Source organism: Diadema antillarum, unplaced genomic scaffold, assembly GCF_040938485.1.
Source record: "Diadema antillarum isolate AM-2024a unplaced genomic scaffold, OU_Dant_1.0 scf00000164, whole genome shotgun sequence".
In the NCBI taxonomy this organism is placed as follows: Eukaryota; Metazoa; Echinodermata; class Echinoidea; order Diadematoida; family Diadematidae; genus Diadema; species Diadema antillarum.
Window position 1 is genome coordinate 144,955 of NW_027271053.1, and position 18,390 is coordinate 163,344.

The 18,390-nt window shown below is 36.7% G+C and overlaps 1 protein-coding gene across 1 annotated transcript in view; it reads right to left on the minus strand.

The window, feature by feature from the left end:
- Positions 1 to 18,390, minus strand: part of LOC139722400 (adhesion G protein-coupled receptor L2-like) — a 91,424-nt gene that overhangs the window by 10,520 nt on the left and 62,514 nt on the right. The window contains exons 13-24 of the mRNA XM_071633706.1: positions 17,973 to 18,076; positions 17,345 to 17,447; positions 16,190 to 16,343; positions 14,810 to 14,876; positions 14,200 to 14,266; positions 13,744 to 13,841; positions 10,452 to 10,538; positions 8,254 to 8,301; positions 4,761 to 4,790; positions 3,938 to 4,106; positions 2,211 to 2,339; positions 1,035 to 1,128 (exon numbers count right to left, since the gene is read on the minus strand). Coding sequence (XP_071489807.1) covers positions 1,035 to 1,128; positions 2,211 to 2,339; positions 3,938 to 4,106; positions 4,761 to 4,790; positions 8,254 to 8,301; positions 10,452 to 10,538; positions 13,744 to 13,841; positions 14,200 to 14,266; positions 14,810 to 14,876; positions 16,190 to 16,343; positions 17,345 to 17,447; positions 17,973 to 18,076 — 1,150 coding nt within the window. The remainder of the gene's footprint in view (positions 1 to 1,034; positions 1,129 to 2,210; positions 2,340 to 3,937; positions 4,107 to 4,760; positions 4,791 to 8,253; positions 8,302 to 10,451; positions 10,539 to 13,743; positions 13,842 to 14,199; positions 14,267 to 14,809; positions 14,877 to 16,189; positions 16,344 to 17,344; positions 17,448 to 17,972; positions 18,077 to 18,390) is intronic.

The window sequence follows — 18,390 nt, forward strand, 5'->3', positions numbered from 1 at the left end:
ATTGAGGGGATAAAAAACTTTCTGTATAATTATGTATTTATTATAAAATAACTGCATATTCTTTGCTCATGCACATTTTGTAACTGTAAACGTAGACGCAAGATCTGTAGGATAACCACGTTTTTTGGCTTGCTTTCATCAAAACCTGACGACATGAAAATTCCCCAGGAGAACACCAGTGTTCCTATACCGTCTCAAGTTATAGAAACTCTACACCGTAAATATTTGTACGCAGCTTGAACTTCCTCTCCTTACGAAGAAAAAAACATTACCATCAAGGACACCTGTGCATGCCTGCCAACACTGTATGTATGGAGATTCACACTGCGTCTCTCTTCCCCAATTACTAAGCATGACATCACATAAGGCCTTGGTTATGAATACTTTTAATACCCAATCATGAACCTGCAACAGCCGAAAATGTAAAGAAGGTTCTTTCTTTGACATTTTCTACCACCAATAACATATCAATTTATTATTTTTTTCTGCTAATAAAACACACACAAAACGAAAAACATATGACCAGTTTTTTTTCAACTGGAAAGATAAAATGCAGTAATTCAAGAAAACGTTCAGTATAGGTGATGTCTGCCGGAGGAGTTAACGATATAATCAGTGGACATTTACTAATTGTAATTAAATTGTCATTGTCTCCAGTTACATGTATCTATAATCACAAGACCAGAAACTTTCCTCCTGTACATGTTCCTCTTTACAATGTACCTCCATACCAAATATGACTATGCACAGAGAAATAGATCTCATGTCTGCAAAATCATGTGACCTTCTTCCATCAACAATCATGGCTGCAAAGACAAGAACAATGTAGTCTACATGAATTCCACCAAGGTATCTTCTCACTTCTCTACTCGCCTTTCATCTTCCTTTACAGCTGCCATAAAAGTGGAAGGGAGCATGTACCAAACTGCACCAGCAGGTGGCGCTCTCCACTTTTTATCTCCCCCCAGGGTGATTCTGTGGAGTGCTATTAAACTCATTATCTTCCGACACCTCATTAAATATCAGTCTCTCACCTGAATTTCTGTAGACATAGGAATTTGAGAGCTTTCTGTTTTCCACGCTGTATGATCCTGTTGTATTACTGAATCTCTTACTGTCGGGCCTCTTCTGTTGAAGCAAAGAAACACATTCAAAGTAATACCATCATGCAGAAAGCAACAATTCTACCATTACAGCTGTTCCTACTTCAACTACAATGATACCAGAAATGACTGTCCTCTCTAATGTCAACATCCTCTTCTTCATCTTCTTTTTCTTCTTTTCATTATCATAACCCTTCATTTCAATATCAATGTTACATCATTATAACCTTCATCAGCATTATAAATCATTATACAGGGTGGCCCAAAAAGAACAGAACACCTAAGATCTTTAATTTTAGCTATATTGTTGGTAATATGTCACTATTTTGCATACTATTGGAAAGGCCATTCCTTTTTCCATGTAATGACACCAAGTTCTCTAATTTTGGTTAATGCGTTATGATTTTAGAACCATTTTTGTCAACCCGTGCAATTTTCAAAATTTGATCATTTTGCACTCTCAGAGATACCGAAAAGAGCGAGAATTCGGCTTGCCATAAAACCAGTAGCGTTCACAATGTGCGGAATGTGGGGCGGACAGTGTTATTGTCGTCAGGTCGTCTCATTCACAATGGTAACGGACAATGACAACCACATTCTACACATTGTGAACGTAACCTGTTCTACGGCAAGCCAAATTCTCCCTGGTTTTGGTATCTCTGAGAGTGCAAAATGATCACCTTTTGAAAATTGCAAGAGTTGACAAAAACGGTCCTAAAATCGTAACGCATCCACCAAAATTAAAGAACTTGGTGTCATTGTATTGGAAAAAGAATAGCCTTTCCAGTAGCATGCAAAATAATGACATATTTGCAAAAATATTGCTAAAATTAAAGATCTTAGGCGTTCCGTTCTTTCTGGGCCACCCTGTATAACCTTCATAATTATCATCTACATTCCAGGTTATCTGCTGGTAGTTTTATGAACATCTTACCTCTTCAAGTAAACACATACATTTCTATGAAGTATCAGCAGTTACCTCTATTCATTGTTGAGGTAATGATTGTTTGATGGACTTTCTAACATTTATTCAAATATATATCTATATCACTGGATGTGCCTTTGCTGTGGACAGAAGAAGTCTGAGCTAGAAACAGAGTGACTTACAGCAGCACTGCTTGACCGGAAGGAATTTTGCTGGTTGGAGTTGGTGAGTATCGTGCCTCCGTACTGCTCACGTATGCAGTCTGGCAGCCATGTGCTGTTGCGTACATACCGGCGATATTCTTTGCGTACCTATACATCAATCATGAGTGTAGACAAAGTTTAGAGTACACAGTGTGTCCTGGAATGCATGTGGCATCACCATCACTCCGACTATCACACTTTGATTATTAAAAAAAAAACAGCATCAAAATCATCATTATCACAACCATTATTAGTATCATAACATTAAACTTGAGTCACTGATATTGTCCAAAGATGACAATCTCCTGTAAAATTCAACATTTTTCATAAATATTATTATCACTCAAAAGTTTAAGAAATCATAGGGTCATTGTCATATCTTTCAATATCCAGTAATCCAGTAATACTGTAAACGCCGAATATTTCGCGAGGTTTTTATTTTTGCGAATTTCGCGAGGTTTTTATTTTTGCGAATTTCGCGAGTCAGGTGCTATTCGTGAATTAAAGACATGTGAAAATATTGACTCTGATCCCGATGTACATACACTTGTATCTCCTTTCAGCACAGAACTCCACGATCGCGAATTTAACCACTCGCGAAATCAGTCGGGAATTCCCGAATCGCAAAAATTTAGACTCGTGAAATATATGGCGTATACAGTACGCTATTTTGCTGACACTACCTTTAAAGGGATGGTACAGTACTGGTGGATATGAGAATTGGGCTTTTAACTTTTTTCGAGATACCAAGAAAATCAATTATGAAATTGTACAGAGCACACCATTTTAAGAGGAATTCAAAGTTTATTTGATGAAAATCGGGTTTGGAATAACTGAAACATCCAAAAACAAAGTAAAACAAAGCAATCGTAATAAAGTGTGGGTTCCACACTTATTAGAATCACTCTGTTTTGGATATCTCGGCCATTTCAAAACCAATTTTCATCAAATAAACGTTGAATTCCTCATGGAATTGCATGCTCTTTCATATTTCATAAGAGGTTTCTCATTATCTCACCAAAAAATGTTAGAAATCTGAAATTAGGTCTCAACCAAAACTATACGATCCCTTTAACCCTCTGTATGCCACACTAATTTCCTGTTCATAGTAATGTGCATGAAATTTGTGTACATTTAACTCATTGGCACACAGAAGGTTGAAGGACATTAAAAAAGACTACAGATTGGATTCACTATTTTTCTTCAATCCCACATAACAAAACTTCCTGCAGCCACAACTAATCAATGCCGGCACTGTGTATCTCTGTAACTACACCATGTACCTACATGTATCTACCTACTCGTATCTACCAATTTTGACTGTCTGTCTCTCAGTCTATCTACCTTGCAACTTGCCTATCTGCATATCTATCTATCTATTTCAAATATTATCTATCTACCTATCTGCCTGTCCACCTATCTTTCTACCTACTTATCTGCCTACCTACTTTCATAACTATCCATCTCACGCGCTATATAAATGTTGTGAATTATTATCTATCTATCAATATATATCTCTATCTACCTTGCACCCTGCCTCTCTGCGTATCTATCTACATACATATATTTCAAATATTATCAATCTGCCTGTCTACCTATCTTTCTACCTACATTGTACTTATCTGCCTGTCTACCTTTATAAATATACAGTGTGTATCTACATCTATCAATATATCTATCTATCTATCTTTTCAACCTATCCTCACCTTATCATTCATACAGCAGTGGAAGACAAATATGTGGACACCCTGGAATGCGTTGGTGAGAGTGAAGAGGTAGGCGAAGGCGATCAGGTCTTCCATGACACACAGGAGACCAAAGGCCCAGGTGACCCCCAGTAGGCAGAGTAGAACCACAGCCCCTCGCACAAGTGACCTGAAAAAAAGACAAGATAAACACAGGCCAACTTTAATTTTCATGTTCTCCTTGCTGTTTTCCCTTCACTTTGAATGTACACTTTGGAGTCGGCAAATAATATCAATAGCTACATGTAGCAACTACTGCAAAGTGGAAATTTTCATTTGAAAAATTGTTCACGCTCGGCCAGTTAAGATGAACTTCATGTGTTTTAAACTCCACAGAATCAAAACACTAAAAAGTCTTATATAAAGATTAGGTCTTCTCATATAGCAAAGCAAAATATTTGCATGCTTATATTATTTTTGTGCCAGTTTCTGGTCACGCGAGATGCACAAAAATTTCCTCACCGCAAAATTTCCACTTTTACAGGATGGCACTTGAAATGGTATACTTTGGACCTACAAAGCATTGTTCATGACATACAATTGTACTTCATCCTGACACATGTTGCATGAAAATTAGTTTTCTTTGACAAATGATGTCTTAGAATTTTCACCATCTTCGCGATCCCAAGTACACAGTTTGCTATTATTCCATTGTAGGCTATTATCACCAAATGGCGTTAGTGCAACACCTTGAAGATGATTAAAACAAAAATATATTAGTTAGCTGTATCGGCTACAGCTTTGCTCATAACTGGACTATACTGAAATGAGCTCTGTTACTCACTTTAAATAGTCGCCTCTAGTCGTTCCCAGCCTACAGGGTGTTAGCGTGCATGCACAAGAGAGAAATTGTCACAGGACAAAGCAGAACAATGAGAATATTAGTCTTGTTATAGGTCAGTAATACATGACGTGGCGATTACACAGAGAAATTGACACAGACAGACATACATACAGACAGACAGACAGACAGAAAAACACAATCTTGTTCAGGAAAATGTGACATATAGATAAACACACACAAGTATACTGTAGATAACCAGTACTAGTCCATCTACTCCCGTTTACTCCCACGTCTAATCACTCACCAATACCAAATGGTCATATTTTTTTTTTTAGGTTGATTTAGCACAGAATTTCACCACTTTACTTCTGTTGTTTGATGGTATTGAGATTAGAAGTGCAAGTTCTCATTACAGTTGGTATAAAAGCATGATACAGCCATTTGGAAAACTCCTCCTAGTGGTTAGAAATAGGTTATTTTCCTTGATAACAAATGGTGTCTTCATACTTCTTATTTCTCATAGAGATAGAACTTACACAGAAAAAAGTTCTTCAATTCAAGTGAATGAGTACACACGCACAGACAAAAAGAATACTAAAAATATCCTTTTGCTGGTATGGACCATGAATGCACCCCTCTCTTTGAAAGAAATTTGGCTAGCACATGAAGAGCAAATCTATTGCGAACACTTTGTCTGGAAAACTATTCTTTTGTAGCATTAACATGACTTCACATTTATATGCAGGAAAGGTCATTGCCATTTCTGCTCCATCAAATTGTATATTCATGCTTTCTTCAGTGTGTTCTTCAAATATACGAAAGTGATTTACAAAATTAGGTGGTAAAGAGGTATGAAGTACAAATTTTAGTACAAATTTGAAAGGATGGCTGGCTACATAGGGTGAAGAAATCCCATACGGGAAGATGAAGCAGGAATCCATTATTGAGAAGACTAATGGCTACAGGTGGCTAGGCCACATACACAGAAAGGAAGTCAAAATAGGGCGGTTCATGAGAATTATCAATGGAGCAGATGCATTGTATATTGAGCTTAATTGACTACAGTGTATGATGTAAATAATGGATTGATATGAGATTGTATCAAACCAACAAATATGAAAATGATTGATCTCTCATTACACACAATCACGCTTCAGTAATTTTCTTCCTAATTGCCTTAAAAACCAAGAAAAACTACCTTTTAATCATTAGCTCAACAATGCAATGGAAGAATAGTTGAGCAAATTTATCTGGTTGTTCCTACACAGTTCATATGAATTTGCCATGACTTAAAAAAAAGAAGAAGAAAAAGATACTTTCATCCATTCTTTTTGGTTTAAAGAAATCAGCTTTAAAAACAATTTTAAAAGTGCAAGTGACATTTGGTGACATTTGTACTTCATGCACAAGCATAGAATATATACTATTTGTATACAAAGCTGCTGGACTGTGCATTTCACACTTGACTACTTATTTCCAATCACCAGAACTATCAAAGGCATCATTATAAGTGTGCAGTTCTCAGACGAGAGAATTGTTTGATGTGTCTTGATACACATTCAATTCTGCCAATTTCATTTTTAGCTTTGAAAGTGAGATAGTTTGAAGCCGTCTCCAGACACACTAACATTCATTTATATGAATTTTGAACAGAAGCAATTCTTTCACATTTAAATTGGGAAGTTTCCTCTCTCGGGAGCGGTGGACATGATGGTTTTATATTGAGGATGGATATGGAATGGTGTGCAGAAACCAGTTGGACATGATTCAACTCTACAGGGCTAATCTGCATCAATTGATACGTACATGTATGAGTATGGGGGTATGTGTATCACTGTACATGGTGAGCATGAATACCGGTATACAATTTACAACATGACCATAGCACTGACGCATTCAGAAAATAATGCCTATGGTAGACTATTCAATGGCATATGGATCGGAGATGTCTAAATGATAAATCCCTTTAATATCATCGCAAAAAGCAATTTTGCGTTTTTCAATACTAGACAGAGCATGCAATGAAGACCAAAACCATAGTACAAATCCACATGCTTTCATAACTTAGTCTCAATCAGTGCTTTACATTAAAGGTACAATATGCATGCACAAAATTTCACAGACAAATATCGTTGTATTTCACAAATAGAAATTAATTTCTTTAACCCTGTGAGACAAAGATCTACGACTGAACAAACTCTTCATTTAAAAAAAGTACTTAGAACTTTCCTTCACAATATCGATTGCCATGCTTCATTTTATTTGAAATAGTGTCACTACATTCCTTTTTCAGAACAACATTTCAGATTCAAATATCCTAATGGCCCAAAGGGCCAATAGAGAATGATGTTAGTGTTGAGCCCTGCCCATATAGACCACTACCATAAAAACATAAATCATGCAAAATTGTTTACTGATAACTAAAGTTTCACTGTTCAACTATATCTAACAAATAAAAAACTAAGCAGACACACAGCAAAAATTATTCCCCCACAAAAAGAGAAATTTGTTTGAAATATCCCACAAAGTACAACTGACTCTACCCTAAACTGCAATTTCATATCAAGTTGAAGTACAGTGTATACTGTTCAGAATTATTTTTATAGTTTCTGTCAATGCTAACAGGATGACTAACAGACTGATGGTGTACATTAAAAAAAAAAAGACAACAGCAAAGATGAAGCAAGTCATGTTTTGAAATTATTCTGTTGTCTGTCATTCCCAAATTTCCATGGTTTAAAAAAAAATAAAATGAAATTTCTGGCTAATTATCACTTCTTGTGCCTGACGTCACATTAATTATCTGTCATAAAGGTGGCACGCTCCACTTTAAATAATTAACAGATATCACAGCACGGTACTACACAAACATACACATGTACATGTACATGTAATGAAACTATGATAATTAACAGATTGTCTGCTAAACTACTGTACGAGCTGAAATTTTCGCGGTAGTTTTATTTTCGCGAATTTCGCGAATCGCCTTTGAACCGCGAAAATAACAACATGCGAAAATAACAACGTGCGAATAACTAAGTTCAGTTAGACCCTTGCAAATGCGAAATTAACAACACGCAAAAATGTCCTCCAAGTAGCAATTCGCGAAAATATCTGTAGGCGAAAATTTCAGCTCGTACAGTACATGCCTCCACAGAGTGTAGAAAATACTAAATGCACAACCAAGTTTACTACTCCTCCACAAGAATGAACTCATACTCACACCAATAATAATAATAAAATCAAAACCCCACTACAACCAACAAAAATGAAATAACAACAAACAGCAACAAAAAAATGTGTCCATCTTGCACAAGTTCTCCATTATTATATCTGCACACATAACACCAAGTATTGGAACACACACTTAAGAAGACGACACAGGGGTTTAGAGTACACATATGTGACAGGATAAGGGAATGAATGAATGTAAGATGGATATTTGGAAGCAGGGATGCAGCAGCAGAACACAGAAATGTGGCACTGTGCTTACGTTAGTCTGTCAGTATTTTCGGAAGGAGGATCCAACGGTTCGACCTCTCTGTTTTCGAGGGAGGTCAGAAGACGCAACACAAATTTGATGACACAAAATGAGAAGATGTGAGACAGGAAAGATTGTTAATCAAGCACTTTTTTGTTTTTGTTTTTTTGTTAGTGCCTAAGACAGAAATCTCTAAAGAAACTAAAAACAAAAAGGATAATGAAAATTGGGGAAGTCCCTAGATCACAGTGAATTACTGTTAAAGGGATCGTACAGTTTTGGTTGAGACCTTATTTCAGGTTTCTAACATTTTTTGGTGAGATAATGAGAAACCTCTTATGAAAATATGAAAGAGCATGTAATTCTATGAGGAATTCAATGTTTATTTGATGAAAATTGATTTTGAAATGGCTGAGATATCCAAAAAAGAGCGATTCTAATAAAGTGTGGGACCCACACTTGATTATTATCGCTTTGTTTTACTTTGTTTTTGGATGTTTCAGTCGTTCCAAACCCGATTTTCCATCAACTAAACTTTGAATTCCTCTTAAAATGGTATGCTCTGTACTATATCATTAGTGTTTTCTTGGTATTTCACAAAAAGTTAAAAGCCCAATTCTCATCTCCACCAATACTGTACCATCCCTTTAAACCAGAAATATTTGCAGCATGGAATCTTCGTGGATTGGAGTCGCCTGACAGCCTCCTTTGCAGCACAAAATTTTTGTAAATTGCCACTGGCATTCAATGCACAGTATACAGACAAGAGCTTTCAGGTTCATGTTAATTTTACAAAAATTTCATGCACGCCAAAATTTCTGGTTTTACAGTTTAGGTATAAAGTCTGTTTCACTGGTGTAAACTGCCTGTTGGAATGTGAAGGGAAAAGGTTAAAAACATAATGAAAGATTGTATCATCAAGGTTCTCCACCGAAGATCACCCAGGGAGAAAGAGATGCTAAAAGAGGTATTCATAATTAGACTCCATCTCACAAAAAAAAAATTAAATAAATAAATACAAATGGAAATGACATGAAACTTGTAACGGTATCATTGCATCCACCAGAGTATACAGTTCTATACAGGTAACATTTATAGACCATGAATTATCTATACTGCATATACTGTAAACTGAGAAAAAGTAACAATTTGGGGTTATTCAAAGTCTAACTTGATCTTCTTACATTTGACTTTATCGTTTGTTTGTTTTTGTTTTTTGTTTTTTAACTAATTTGTTTTGGGCTTTTTTAATATGAAAGAAGATAAACATCCGCTACCGCTTGGGTAACATGCTGTACAATTTCCCCAGAAAGAAATACGACATAAGATAGGAAATCAAGTCAATCTACGAAATCCCTTCGAATGAATAGATAGGATATATATTATGAAATGTTAATCATATTAATTCAGTGAGGAACATGAAGGGGGAGAAGAGAGTTACTTAATTCCTCCCAGAGTACCACCAGCTTATTCAAACACGTACAGATGCCCACTATACAGAGAATACAAGCACACAGTGTGCACTCCCGACTTTCAAAATTCTAGCAAATCATTGATCAAATCAGCAGTGTCAATCAAAATCACCATCCAGGATGGTCTTGACAGTTCCGAAAAGAAAATTTTGAAATAAGCCAGAAATGTGTGGGCGGTATTAAACGCAATAAGAGTTTCTTGATCCGAGGGCATGAATTAATGTGACTTGCACTGACAAAGTTTTGTGCACATACTGCAATTGTTAGAGCTAGAGCTTTGTAGCATGGTATTGTGCTCTTATTTTAATAATCACGTAAAGTGGGCTCTGCATTATGACTTCGGACCACTAAATAAATACAAACCTTTTTGACAGAAATGATACAAGGCTGACATACAGTACGAACCCATCATAAATCAGTAACCATGGCAACCTGTGTGTTACAGATGTACCAAGTGCTAAGCGATGGCTTAACATAATACAAGTACTGGCAAAAATGGAAATCTGCATGTTCTGCGTAAAGTGTGGTGTAAATCAAAACTTTGAGATTGATGTTAGCAGCACTTCACCACAGCGCACCACAGAGCACCAAGAAAAGAGACCATTCGTATTAATGAGTGGAAAGAGAGGAAGAATGGAATTAGAATAAAAGGGATGAAGAGTTATTATATGTGTATATATTCATATTTTCTTTTCTTTTTAAATGTTTGGATAGAACACAACTTTAATGTGTACACACTTAGTTCTCTTGGCATCACGTTTGCTGAAAACCGAGGAGGAACGCCTGAGGAGCGCTATAGGGCCTGAGAGTCGTCTGTAGCCTCCGCTGTTTTGGGTGGGGGTAAAATATTGAGGAATGAAAATAGCCCAAAAATATACTCAGGTCATATGTATGCCAGCAGAATGAACTCATTATTTGCAGTGTTAGACATAGTTAATGTCCACAATGTTTGTGAACTGCAACATGCATCATATCAACCTGCAACTCATTCTCTTCAACATTCTGTAACTCCCATAGCCATTTGTACAGAGCTTGCTTGCCCGAGGGTACAGAGACAATGGCTTAAAAGAGGGAACTTTGTATCAGATTCTGCATGTGTGAGCAAATATGCCCAAAATTCATACCATGCTCAGCATGAATTGCAAACTGCCTAAATATAGTACTTGTCAATTCTGGTTCACCCACATTTTAGCCAAAGATCTTTGATAATAAAAAAAAAGAAGAAGCAAAAATTTAAGGCTCTCATACGTAAACAAGACATTTCAAGAGCAGAGTAGCTATCTGATCAGCACATCAATATGCAATGCCAATGGCCTTAATGAATGTTAACCTTTGTCAAGAAGCAAGAAAACATGAACAGAAGTTCAACATCTTTGATGCCAAGACAGATTGAGAAAGGTTATCATATTCATTTAACATTACACACAGGCAATTTGTTATCAGCTGACACCTGATCTGTCACACATTTGATAGAAATCAACATGTGAAAACAGCAAGACAAGAAAAAAAAGCACACACTGAGAAAAAAAAAACAACAACAAAAAAAACCCAATAGTGGGAATGATCAAATCTCTGCATGTCCACCAGAGGGGAAAAAAATTGTTCAGAAGGATTTAATTATGATTGAGGAGGGATAACACTGTTCATGAGTGGGTCTGGAGGAAAACCTGTCAGGAAAGATGCCCAGCAATCACTCTCGTATCTCCTCCCCAAAGACTCTTGACTAGAAATTAATCACGCATCCTTTTTACATCCACTCATCCCATCCCCTTCCCTGCCATGTTTATCTCCTTCCTCCCTTCCTCCCCCCCCCCCCCTCCTCCCCCCCCCCCCCCCCCCCATCCCTCCTACGGGTCATTGGCACTCCTGTCCTGTGGTTTCTATGGAAGGGAGCGAGTCATGGGGTAAGGGGTCTGGAATGACCCCAATTTGACGATCGTTATCTGGTCGAGAGGAACAAAGCATTTTTCACACTTCTTTGAACATGTCATCTCTGATCCAGCCCACTCTGGTACCAATTCCTCCCTTGTCGCAAGATTTTGTTCTTTCATGAGGGGTAAAACAGCGATAAACTGATGGGAGACAGCAATCTATGTTACTGCAGGCCACAAAACTACCACAGAGTCGCAAACAGCGATACTCTGCCAATAGCAATTATCATGAGAGTTGAGTGCTAAATGTCAATTTGTTCTTAATACTATTTTCTTGATTATGTCTAACCCACTGGGGGCTAATATCTTGAATCCTAAAATATCCCTAGAAGTGTTGTTCACTATTTCTCCACAATAGTTTGGATGCCTCTTACAATTGAGCTACAGAGACTGGTATGCTGGGACACAGATACCTCAACCAAAGAAGGAGCACAGATATTGGAGAAATTCTGTGTTAATAAACATAACACAGCACTACATGTCATGCATATCCACAGCCCTCAAATAGGATTGATTTGTGCTTTATGGCATTGCTCTGCAATTTTGATGTACAACTTTCTTATTACAGTAATTAAACATAAAAGAATAACAGATGTATTGCATGCAAATTGCATGACTTACAATGACTGATTTATTCATTTGCTGCATTCTGCTGTTTTTGTTATCAATCTTCATACAACTTAACGCAAACACTTTATTTCCGAAAGGGGGAAATCGACATGTATAAATTTGCAGCTGTGTCTCCACTATCACTGCCTTTGAGAAGAATCACCAAATGAATGTTTCCATGGACATAATCTCCTACCGTCACACAGCCAGGGATCTGTTTTGAATCTTGAATTTTAGAGTGCGCATGTGGTCCAAATTATGCCACAACAACTGATAAAATCAGTCCCCGAAGTATTTCATCTGTATGCCAATAATCTCAAGGACACTGTGTGTCACAGTCTAACAAACTCTGGCCCACACCAGACAATCACATGGAACCCTCTCTCCCACCCACCCCCCCCCCCTATTCTCAAATTACTGATGTGTTAAGTGACAGAATGCCACAAACGTTTAAATGCAAGCTGACACGCAATTGTTTTCACAGATCTGTCGGATACTGTCATCATCGGTGCGCCAACTCAAATCCAAAGGAAACTTTTGATGGCAGACTCTCGTGAGTAGATAACATGGTCTGCCCGTAACTTGCTCTTAAATTTCAAACATAAAAACAACACTTGCTCACTGCTACTGACATGTTTCTGCCACGTTACTGCTTCCTGTCTACAAGTTGTAGATATACATTTTACAAGCGGAGAATATCAACACAGTGTGTTTACAAGATCCTTAATTATGGCCAAACTCCTTATCAGGCGGCAAAGATGTTACCCAATTAAGTCATTAAAGCCAACTTTGTTGTAAGTTGGCTGAGAAAAATAAGAGAGAGAGTAAAAAATCTTGAAACTCACATAAGTGACAACCAAATTTTTTTGATGTGATGATAAAGTGCACGGCACAGACAAACAAGCACCAGTAACATGTCACTGTGATTGTTTTTCTGTTTCTAGTTTTCGTTTCAAAGTATACAAAAACAGAAAGAGAAGTTTGGTCTTAGATTAATGAATCAAAAATAATTGCAGACATGTGGACTTGCAGAAACCAAGGCAAACATATGGTAGAAAACAAAAACTGATATGCAGTCTATGATTATTATCCTGTGGAAGGCCATTCACGATGAAGAATCTAAGAAATTCCTCTCACAAACGTGAACAATTTGGAGGAGCACAAAAAAGCAAAACAAAAACAAAAACAAAAACAAAAAAAACAGAAGCCACTCCACTGAAGTAGACAATCTTCTGGTCTGTCAAGGACCTCACTGAAATATAAAGTATGTTTGATGTTAAAGGGAAAAATCACACATTATTAGCTTCCTATTAAATAAGGAACAGGTATTTAAAACACCTGTTGGATCTTTACGATCAAGTTTTGTGCATATAAAGCATTGAATATGGTACCAGTTGATGCCAGTCTTAAAGCAACCTGCAAATGTACTTTTATCTTTACTCATCAAAAGAATTAGTGGCCAGAGAAGGGCACCCTCTAGATATACTCACATTGCTTTCTCCTTCTGCGTTTTCTCCTTAGGGTTGGTCTGTATTGTACTGTGTTTGCACATTATGAAAAGTGCCATTGACAGGAATAAGATATTCACCTGTGGAAAATAGAAGAAAAGAAAGTCATACATATCAACAAACACCCTTTGATGTATTTTTTATCCAGTACAGTGCATGATACAACAATATGATTAGTCGCTACAATTCTTGCCGTTTATCATTGTCTGTTCCTGGTAAGACACCATAAAAACACTTGTCTGCATATTTAAAATGATCATAGCTGAATTGGCATGATCAAAGTTGAATTAGCATGTGTGCAAGTTTCAACAAACAAGCACAAAATGCTTGTTTGGTGATTGTTGTGAGTACAAATATTTTTATATGAAAAAGAGGGGTTCTTAAATGCATGTATATCTAATATCAATCTTTTGCACATAGTAATGTAAGTATACTCACAAATATGATGAGGCAGACGGGTGCATAAAAAGCCCACTTTATGTTACTCTCTTGACAGAACCAGCAACTGTAGTAAAAGAAAAGGAAAAAAATGTCATGAAAAATATATGTGAAGAGCTCCAGAATTAGACAATATAAAACACATTTTGCTACTCACATGTACATGTATGCCACCAATTTCCCACTGTCCATCCCCAAAAAATGGTTCGTTTGCCAATAAATCTTTTTCATTGAAAAAAAGTGTAAAACTACAACAATTTACTGACACATACCAATATTTTTGAGAGGTAATGGTACAATAAGGAAATGCATAACACATGAAATGAAGTACACTAAGAAGCCATGCACATACAGTGTTCAGTACTGTGTTGTATGCACCAGACGGTGGACATTTGCTTAAAAACACCTGTACATGTAGGCCCTTCACTGGAGAGAAATCTTACATCAAATAAGCTATGAAAATAAAACATCTCTGTAAGATGCCATTCTAAGCCATAAGCACTGTGCCAAAACCTTGTAATTCAGCTCCAGGAATTTTTAAATTGTTGCATTGAGGAATGTCGTTCCCGACTGAGTGAATATTGCATAGATACACTGTACATGTACTTACTATTGTGGTGTTCCGTAGCTTTCAAAATCTATAGCAGCAGAAATTCCAACAATCAGAAGTGGCAAAACTGTGAAAAGAGAAACAAATCGAGGGAAATGAAGTGAGTATAAATTCCAGTGGAAATCTAGCTCTAAAATTATCCACTGATTGAAACAATTGATTCATAATTTGTCAAAACATTTGTAATTCACCTTTTGAAAACATTATTCATTTGTTCCTGTTCAAAACTTTCAATGCTTTTAATATGTTGTAAGTTTTTTACCATCTCTCCTGCTTGGAATATTGTCAATAAATCTAAGTAAAGTGAAATGACCAGCAAACGGGTCGTCACATGCACTAGTACGATACAAATGACCAGTTTGCAGTTGCGATGGTTCAAATGACCCTGAATTTAAATCACCGCAACGAAACAGTTGTAAATCTAGATATTACTCTCTTTCTTATGGAATCAAACTTGCTTTTATTTTAACAAGTTCCCTTGAATGTCTATAGCATTGACATATGTCTATTGACATTGTCTATCTTTGATGGTTCAAATGACCCTGAATCTTAAATCACCGCCACAAAACAGTTGTAAATCTAGATATTACTCTCTTATGGAATCAAACTTGCTTTTACCCTTCCCTTGAATGTCTATAGCATTCATTTACTGCATTGTAGAAACCATACAGGTACTCTCCATGACATTGCTCATAACAACTCTATTTCTCATTATACTGAACTCAGAACTCTTATTTCCCTTTTATGTATTCATTCACAGAATGAGACTTCCAAATGGAATATAAGAGAGCAATTTGGAATCATTTATGCACAGAAGAAAACACATTAGCCTACGTAAAAAGTCAGTAAAATCATATAAAATCATCTCAGTCACAAATGTCTTGGATATACCCTCTTTGGGTAAAAACATTATTAGCTGCAAAATGAAAAATTCCTGCTTTCATATTATCACACAAATAATATATAATGGAAAGCATAAAACTGTATCATGCATAGGATAATATTGAACCATTGTGAGACAAAATTGGTGAAATACTGTAAAACGAGGAATGTTCGCGTGCATTATAATTTCGAGAATTTCACGAGAACCAAGATTCGTGAAATTCAAATGCACAGAAATGTTCTTGTCTAAAACTATATGCATTTGAATGCCCATAGCAATTCGCAAAGATTTCATGCCGTGAAAAAGGCCATCGGCTCCAATTCGCGAAAATTTCATGTCGCAAATATATCATGTTTTACAGTATAACCAGAATTATAAATCATACAATTCATAACTTATAAAACAAAAGTATAAAACCACATATACAGATCACAAAAAGGTACCTACTGTATGTGAGACAATGCCGTTGAAATATGACCACAAGGACGAATACTCACTGTATCCAAAGGGATAGTAGTACTTTCTCCTGGAACTCTCCGACTCAAAGACCTGGACCAGCATGATGTAGAGCTGGACCCCCTCCAGGCACATCCAGGCAAAGACGGAGAGGAAGAAGTAGTGGAGGAGGATGGCGATGACGGCACACAAAGTCTGCGGGTCGGAGGAGCCAGAATTGTTCAAAAGATGAATGTGAGATCAGGGGGCATTTTATGAAAGAACTTGTCGGATAAAATGTCCGACAAGTCAATTATATCCGACAAGTTCAGAGAAATCAGCCAATCAGACTAAAGAATTTCTCAAAACTTGTCGGATAAAATTGACTTGTTAGATATTTTATCCGACAAGTTCCTTCATGAAACGCCCCCCAGATACAGTTCCAGCTTGCAGCCTTACAACAACATCCTTTACATCCTAAGAACACTGAAGGACTATTCACAAGCATTAAAAATACAACAACAGAAATAAATATCACAGTAATCCCAGGCTGCCAAAATTAATTCATAAGAACCATATGCAATCTAGAACAGGGAAATATTTCTGCTTTGCATGCATCTTAACTGAACTCAAGGAAGCTTTTATATTTTCCAGCTGGGACAATAAAGAAATTTCTTTCATTTTCAGGGAGCCTACTGCAGAATCAGGGATACCCCACAGCTCTACATTTATAATGAATAACATTTATATAGTGCTTAATACTGATGTTTCTACGCGCATCGAATACTACACAAAAATAATATAGAGCTGTTGGCATAGGAAGCAATAACAAGAGTTATATATCACTGTACTACAAATCTACTGTCGTTAGATCTGTGCCATCAAATTTGAAAGGTGTGACATTGTTGACAATTTCTGCTGTGGATCTATTCTATTTCTCTCTTAATAGGGAAAAGATGCTGTCCAAATATCTGGGTGCAAAATATTCTAAGAAGTGATTACCACAAATCATTGCATCTAGGGTCAATCTATGTATTGTAGTCATCCATTCCAAATTTTGAAAACATAGTCTTTCTTTGTACAGCGTTGCGGGTTTATTGCTTCTTTCCTTGTTTTTCATCATACATCTGCCCGACAAAAGCATGTTAGAAGGGTGGATACCATCTGATGTTAACAGAGTCGGTATAACAGATGCAATGGTCATCTCACAAAGTTACCTTGTTGGCCGTCTGGCTAATACCAGCCATGAAGATTATCTCCACAATCATCAACGTCAGACAGAGGTTTTTGTGGATCGTGGTGCGGTCACTTTGGAGGTTCCTGGAAATCACAGAAGAAATTCAAGGTCGGACGTAAAAATCAGTGTCTACCATGAAAAGAGAGGAAACGCTTCCTCATTACATAACAGCATAAGCCCACAAAGTAGGCACTTGGTTTCTGGCATTTAAAAAAAAAAAAAATAAAAAATCAGTTATTTGTGGAACCTGAGAATCTATAAAATTAATGTTGACATAAGTTCCATTGAAATAATTAAACACACATGTATTCTCCTACTGACATTCTTATATGACTCTAGTATTGTTCTTGTTTGTAAATGTAAAACAATCAATAACACGGGGAAAATACTTAAAATACATGTCAAATTCTGATAATGAGTGACATCTACGAAGACAAGTTTTTGGCCTAATCCCTGATTTCTCTCCCACAAAATCAAATAGATAAATGAATGAATAGATAACATGAACAAGAAAATCCACAAATTGATATGCAGATAAATAGATAAATTGATTAATCAATATAACCAATTAATTCAAAATTTCATCTCATTTTGGAAAGTAAACTCACTTGAAGATGGAGAAAGTGATGAAGGCCAAGACGAGGCAAGGAATGGAGACAATGAAGCCAAAGTAGGTGATGAAGGACAGGGCAAACTTGTGTCCTCCCTCGATCTGGGGAGGAAAAAAAACAAGGAAAAGTAGAAATTACGCGGTGCGTAACATATGTCCCCGCCGGAAGTAGCATTTTGTAACAAAATGTGCAATATAGGTAAAAAATCAAGGTCAAAGGTCAAAGAAGTCAAAGGTCAAAATTCTGTGTAGAAGTTTTGAAGCCCTCACCTAGTGCCATCACATAAAGCAAATGGAATCGAAATAGGGTTAGAAATGGCGAAGGAGTAGCATTTTGTAGCCAATGTACAATATAGGTCAAAAATCAAGGTCAAAGGTCAAAGAAGACAAAGGTCAAAATTCTGTGTAGAAGTTTT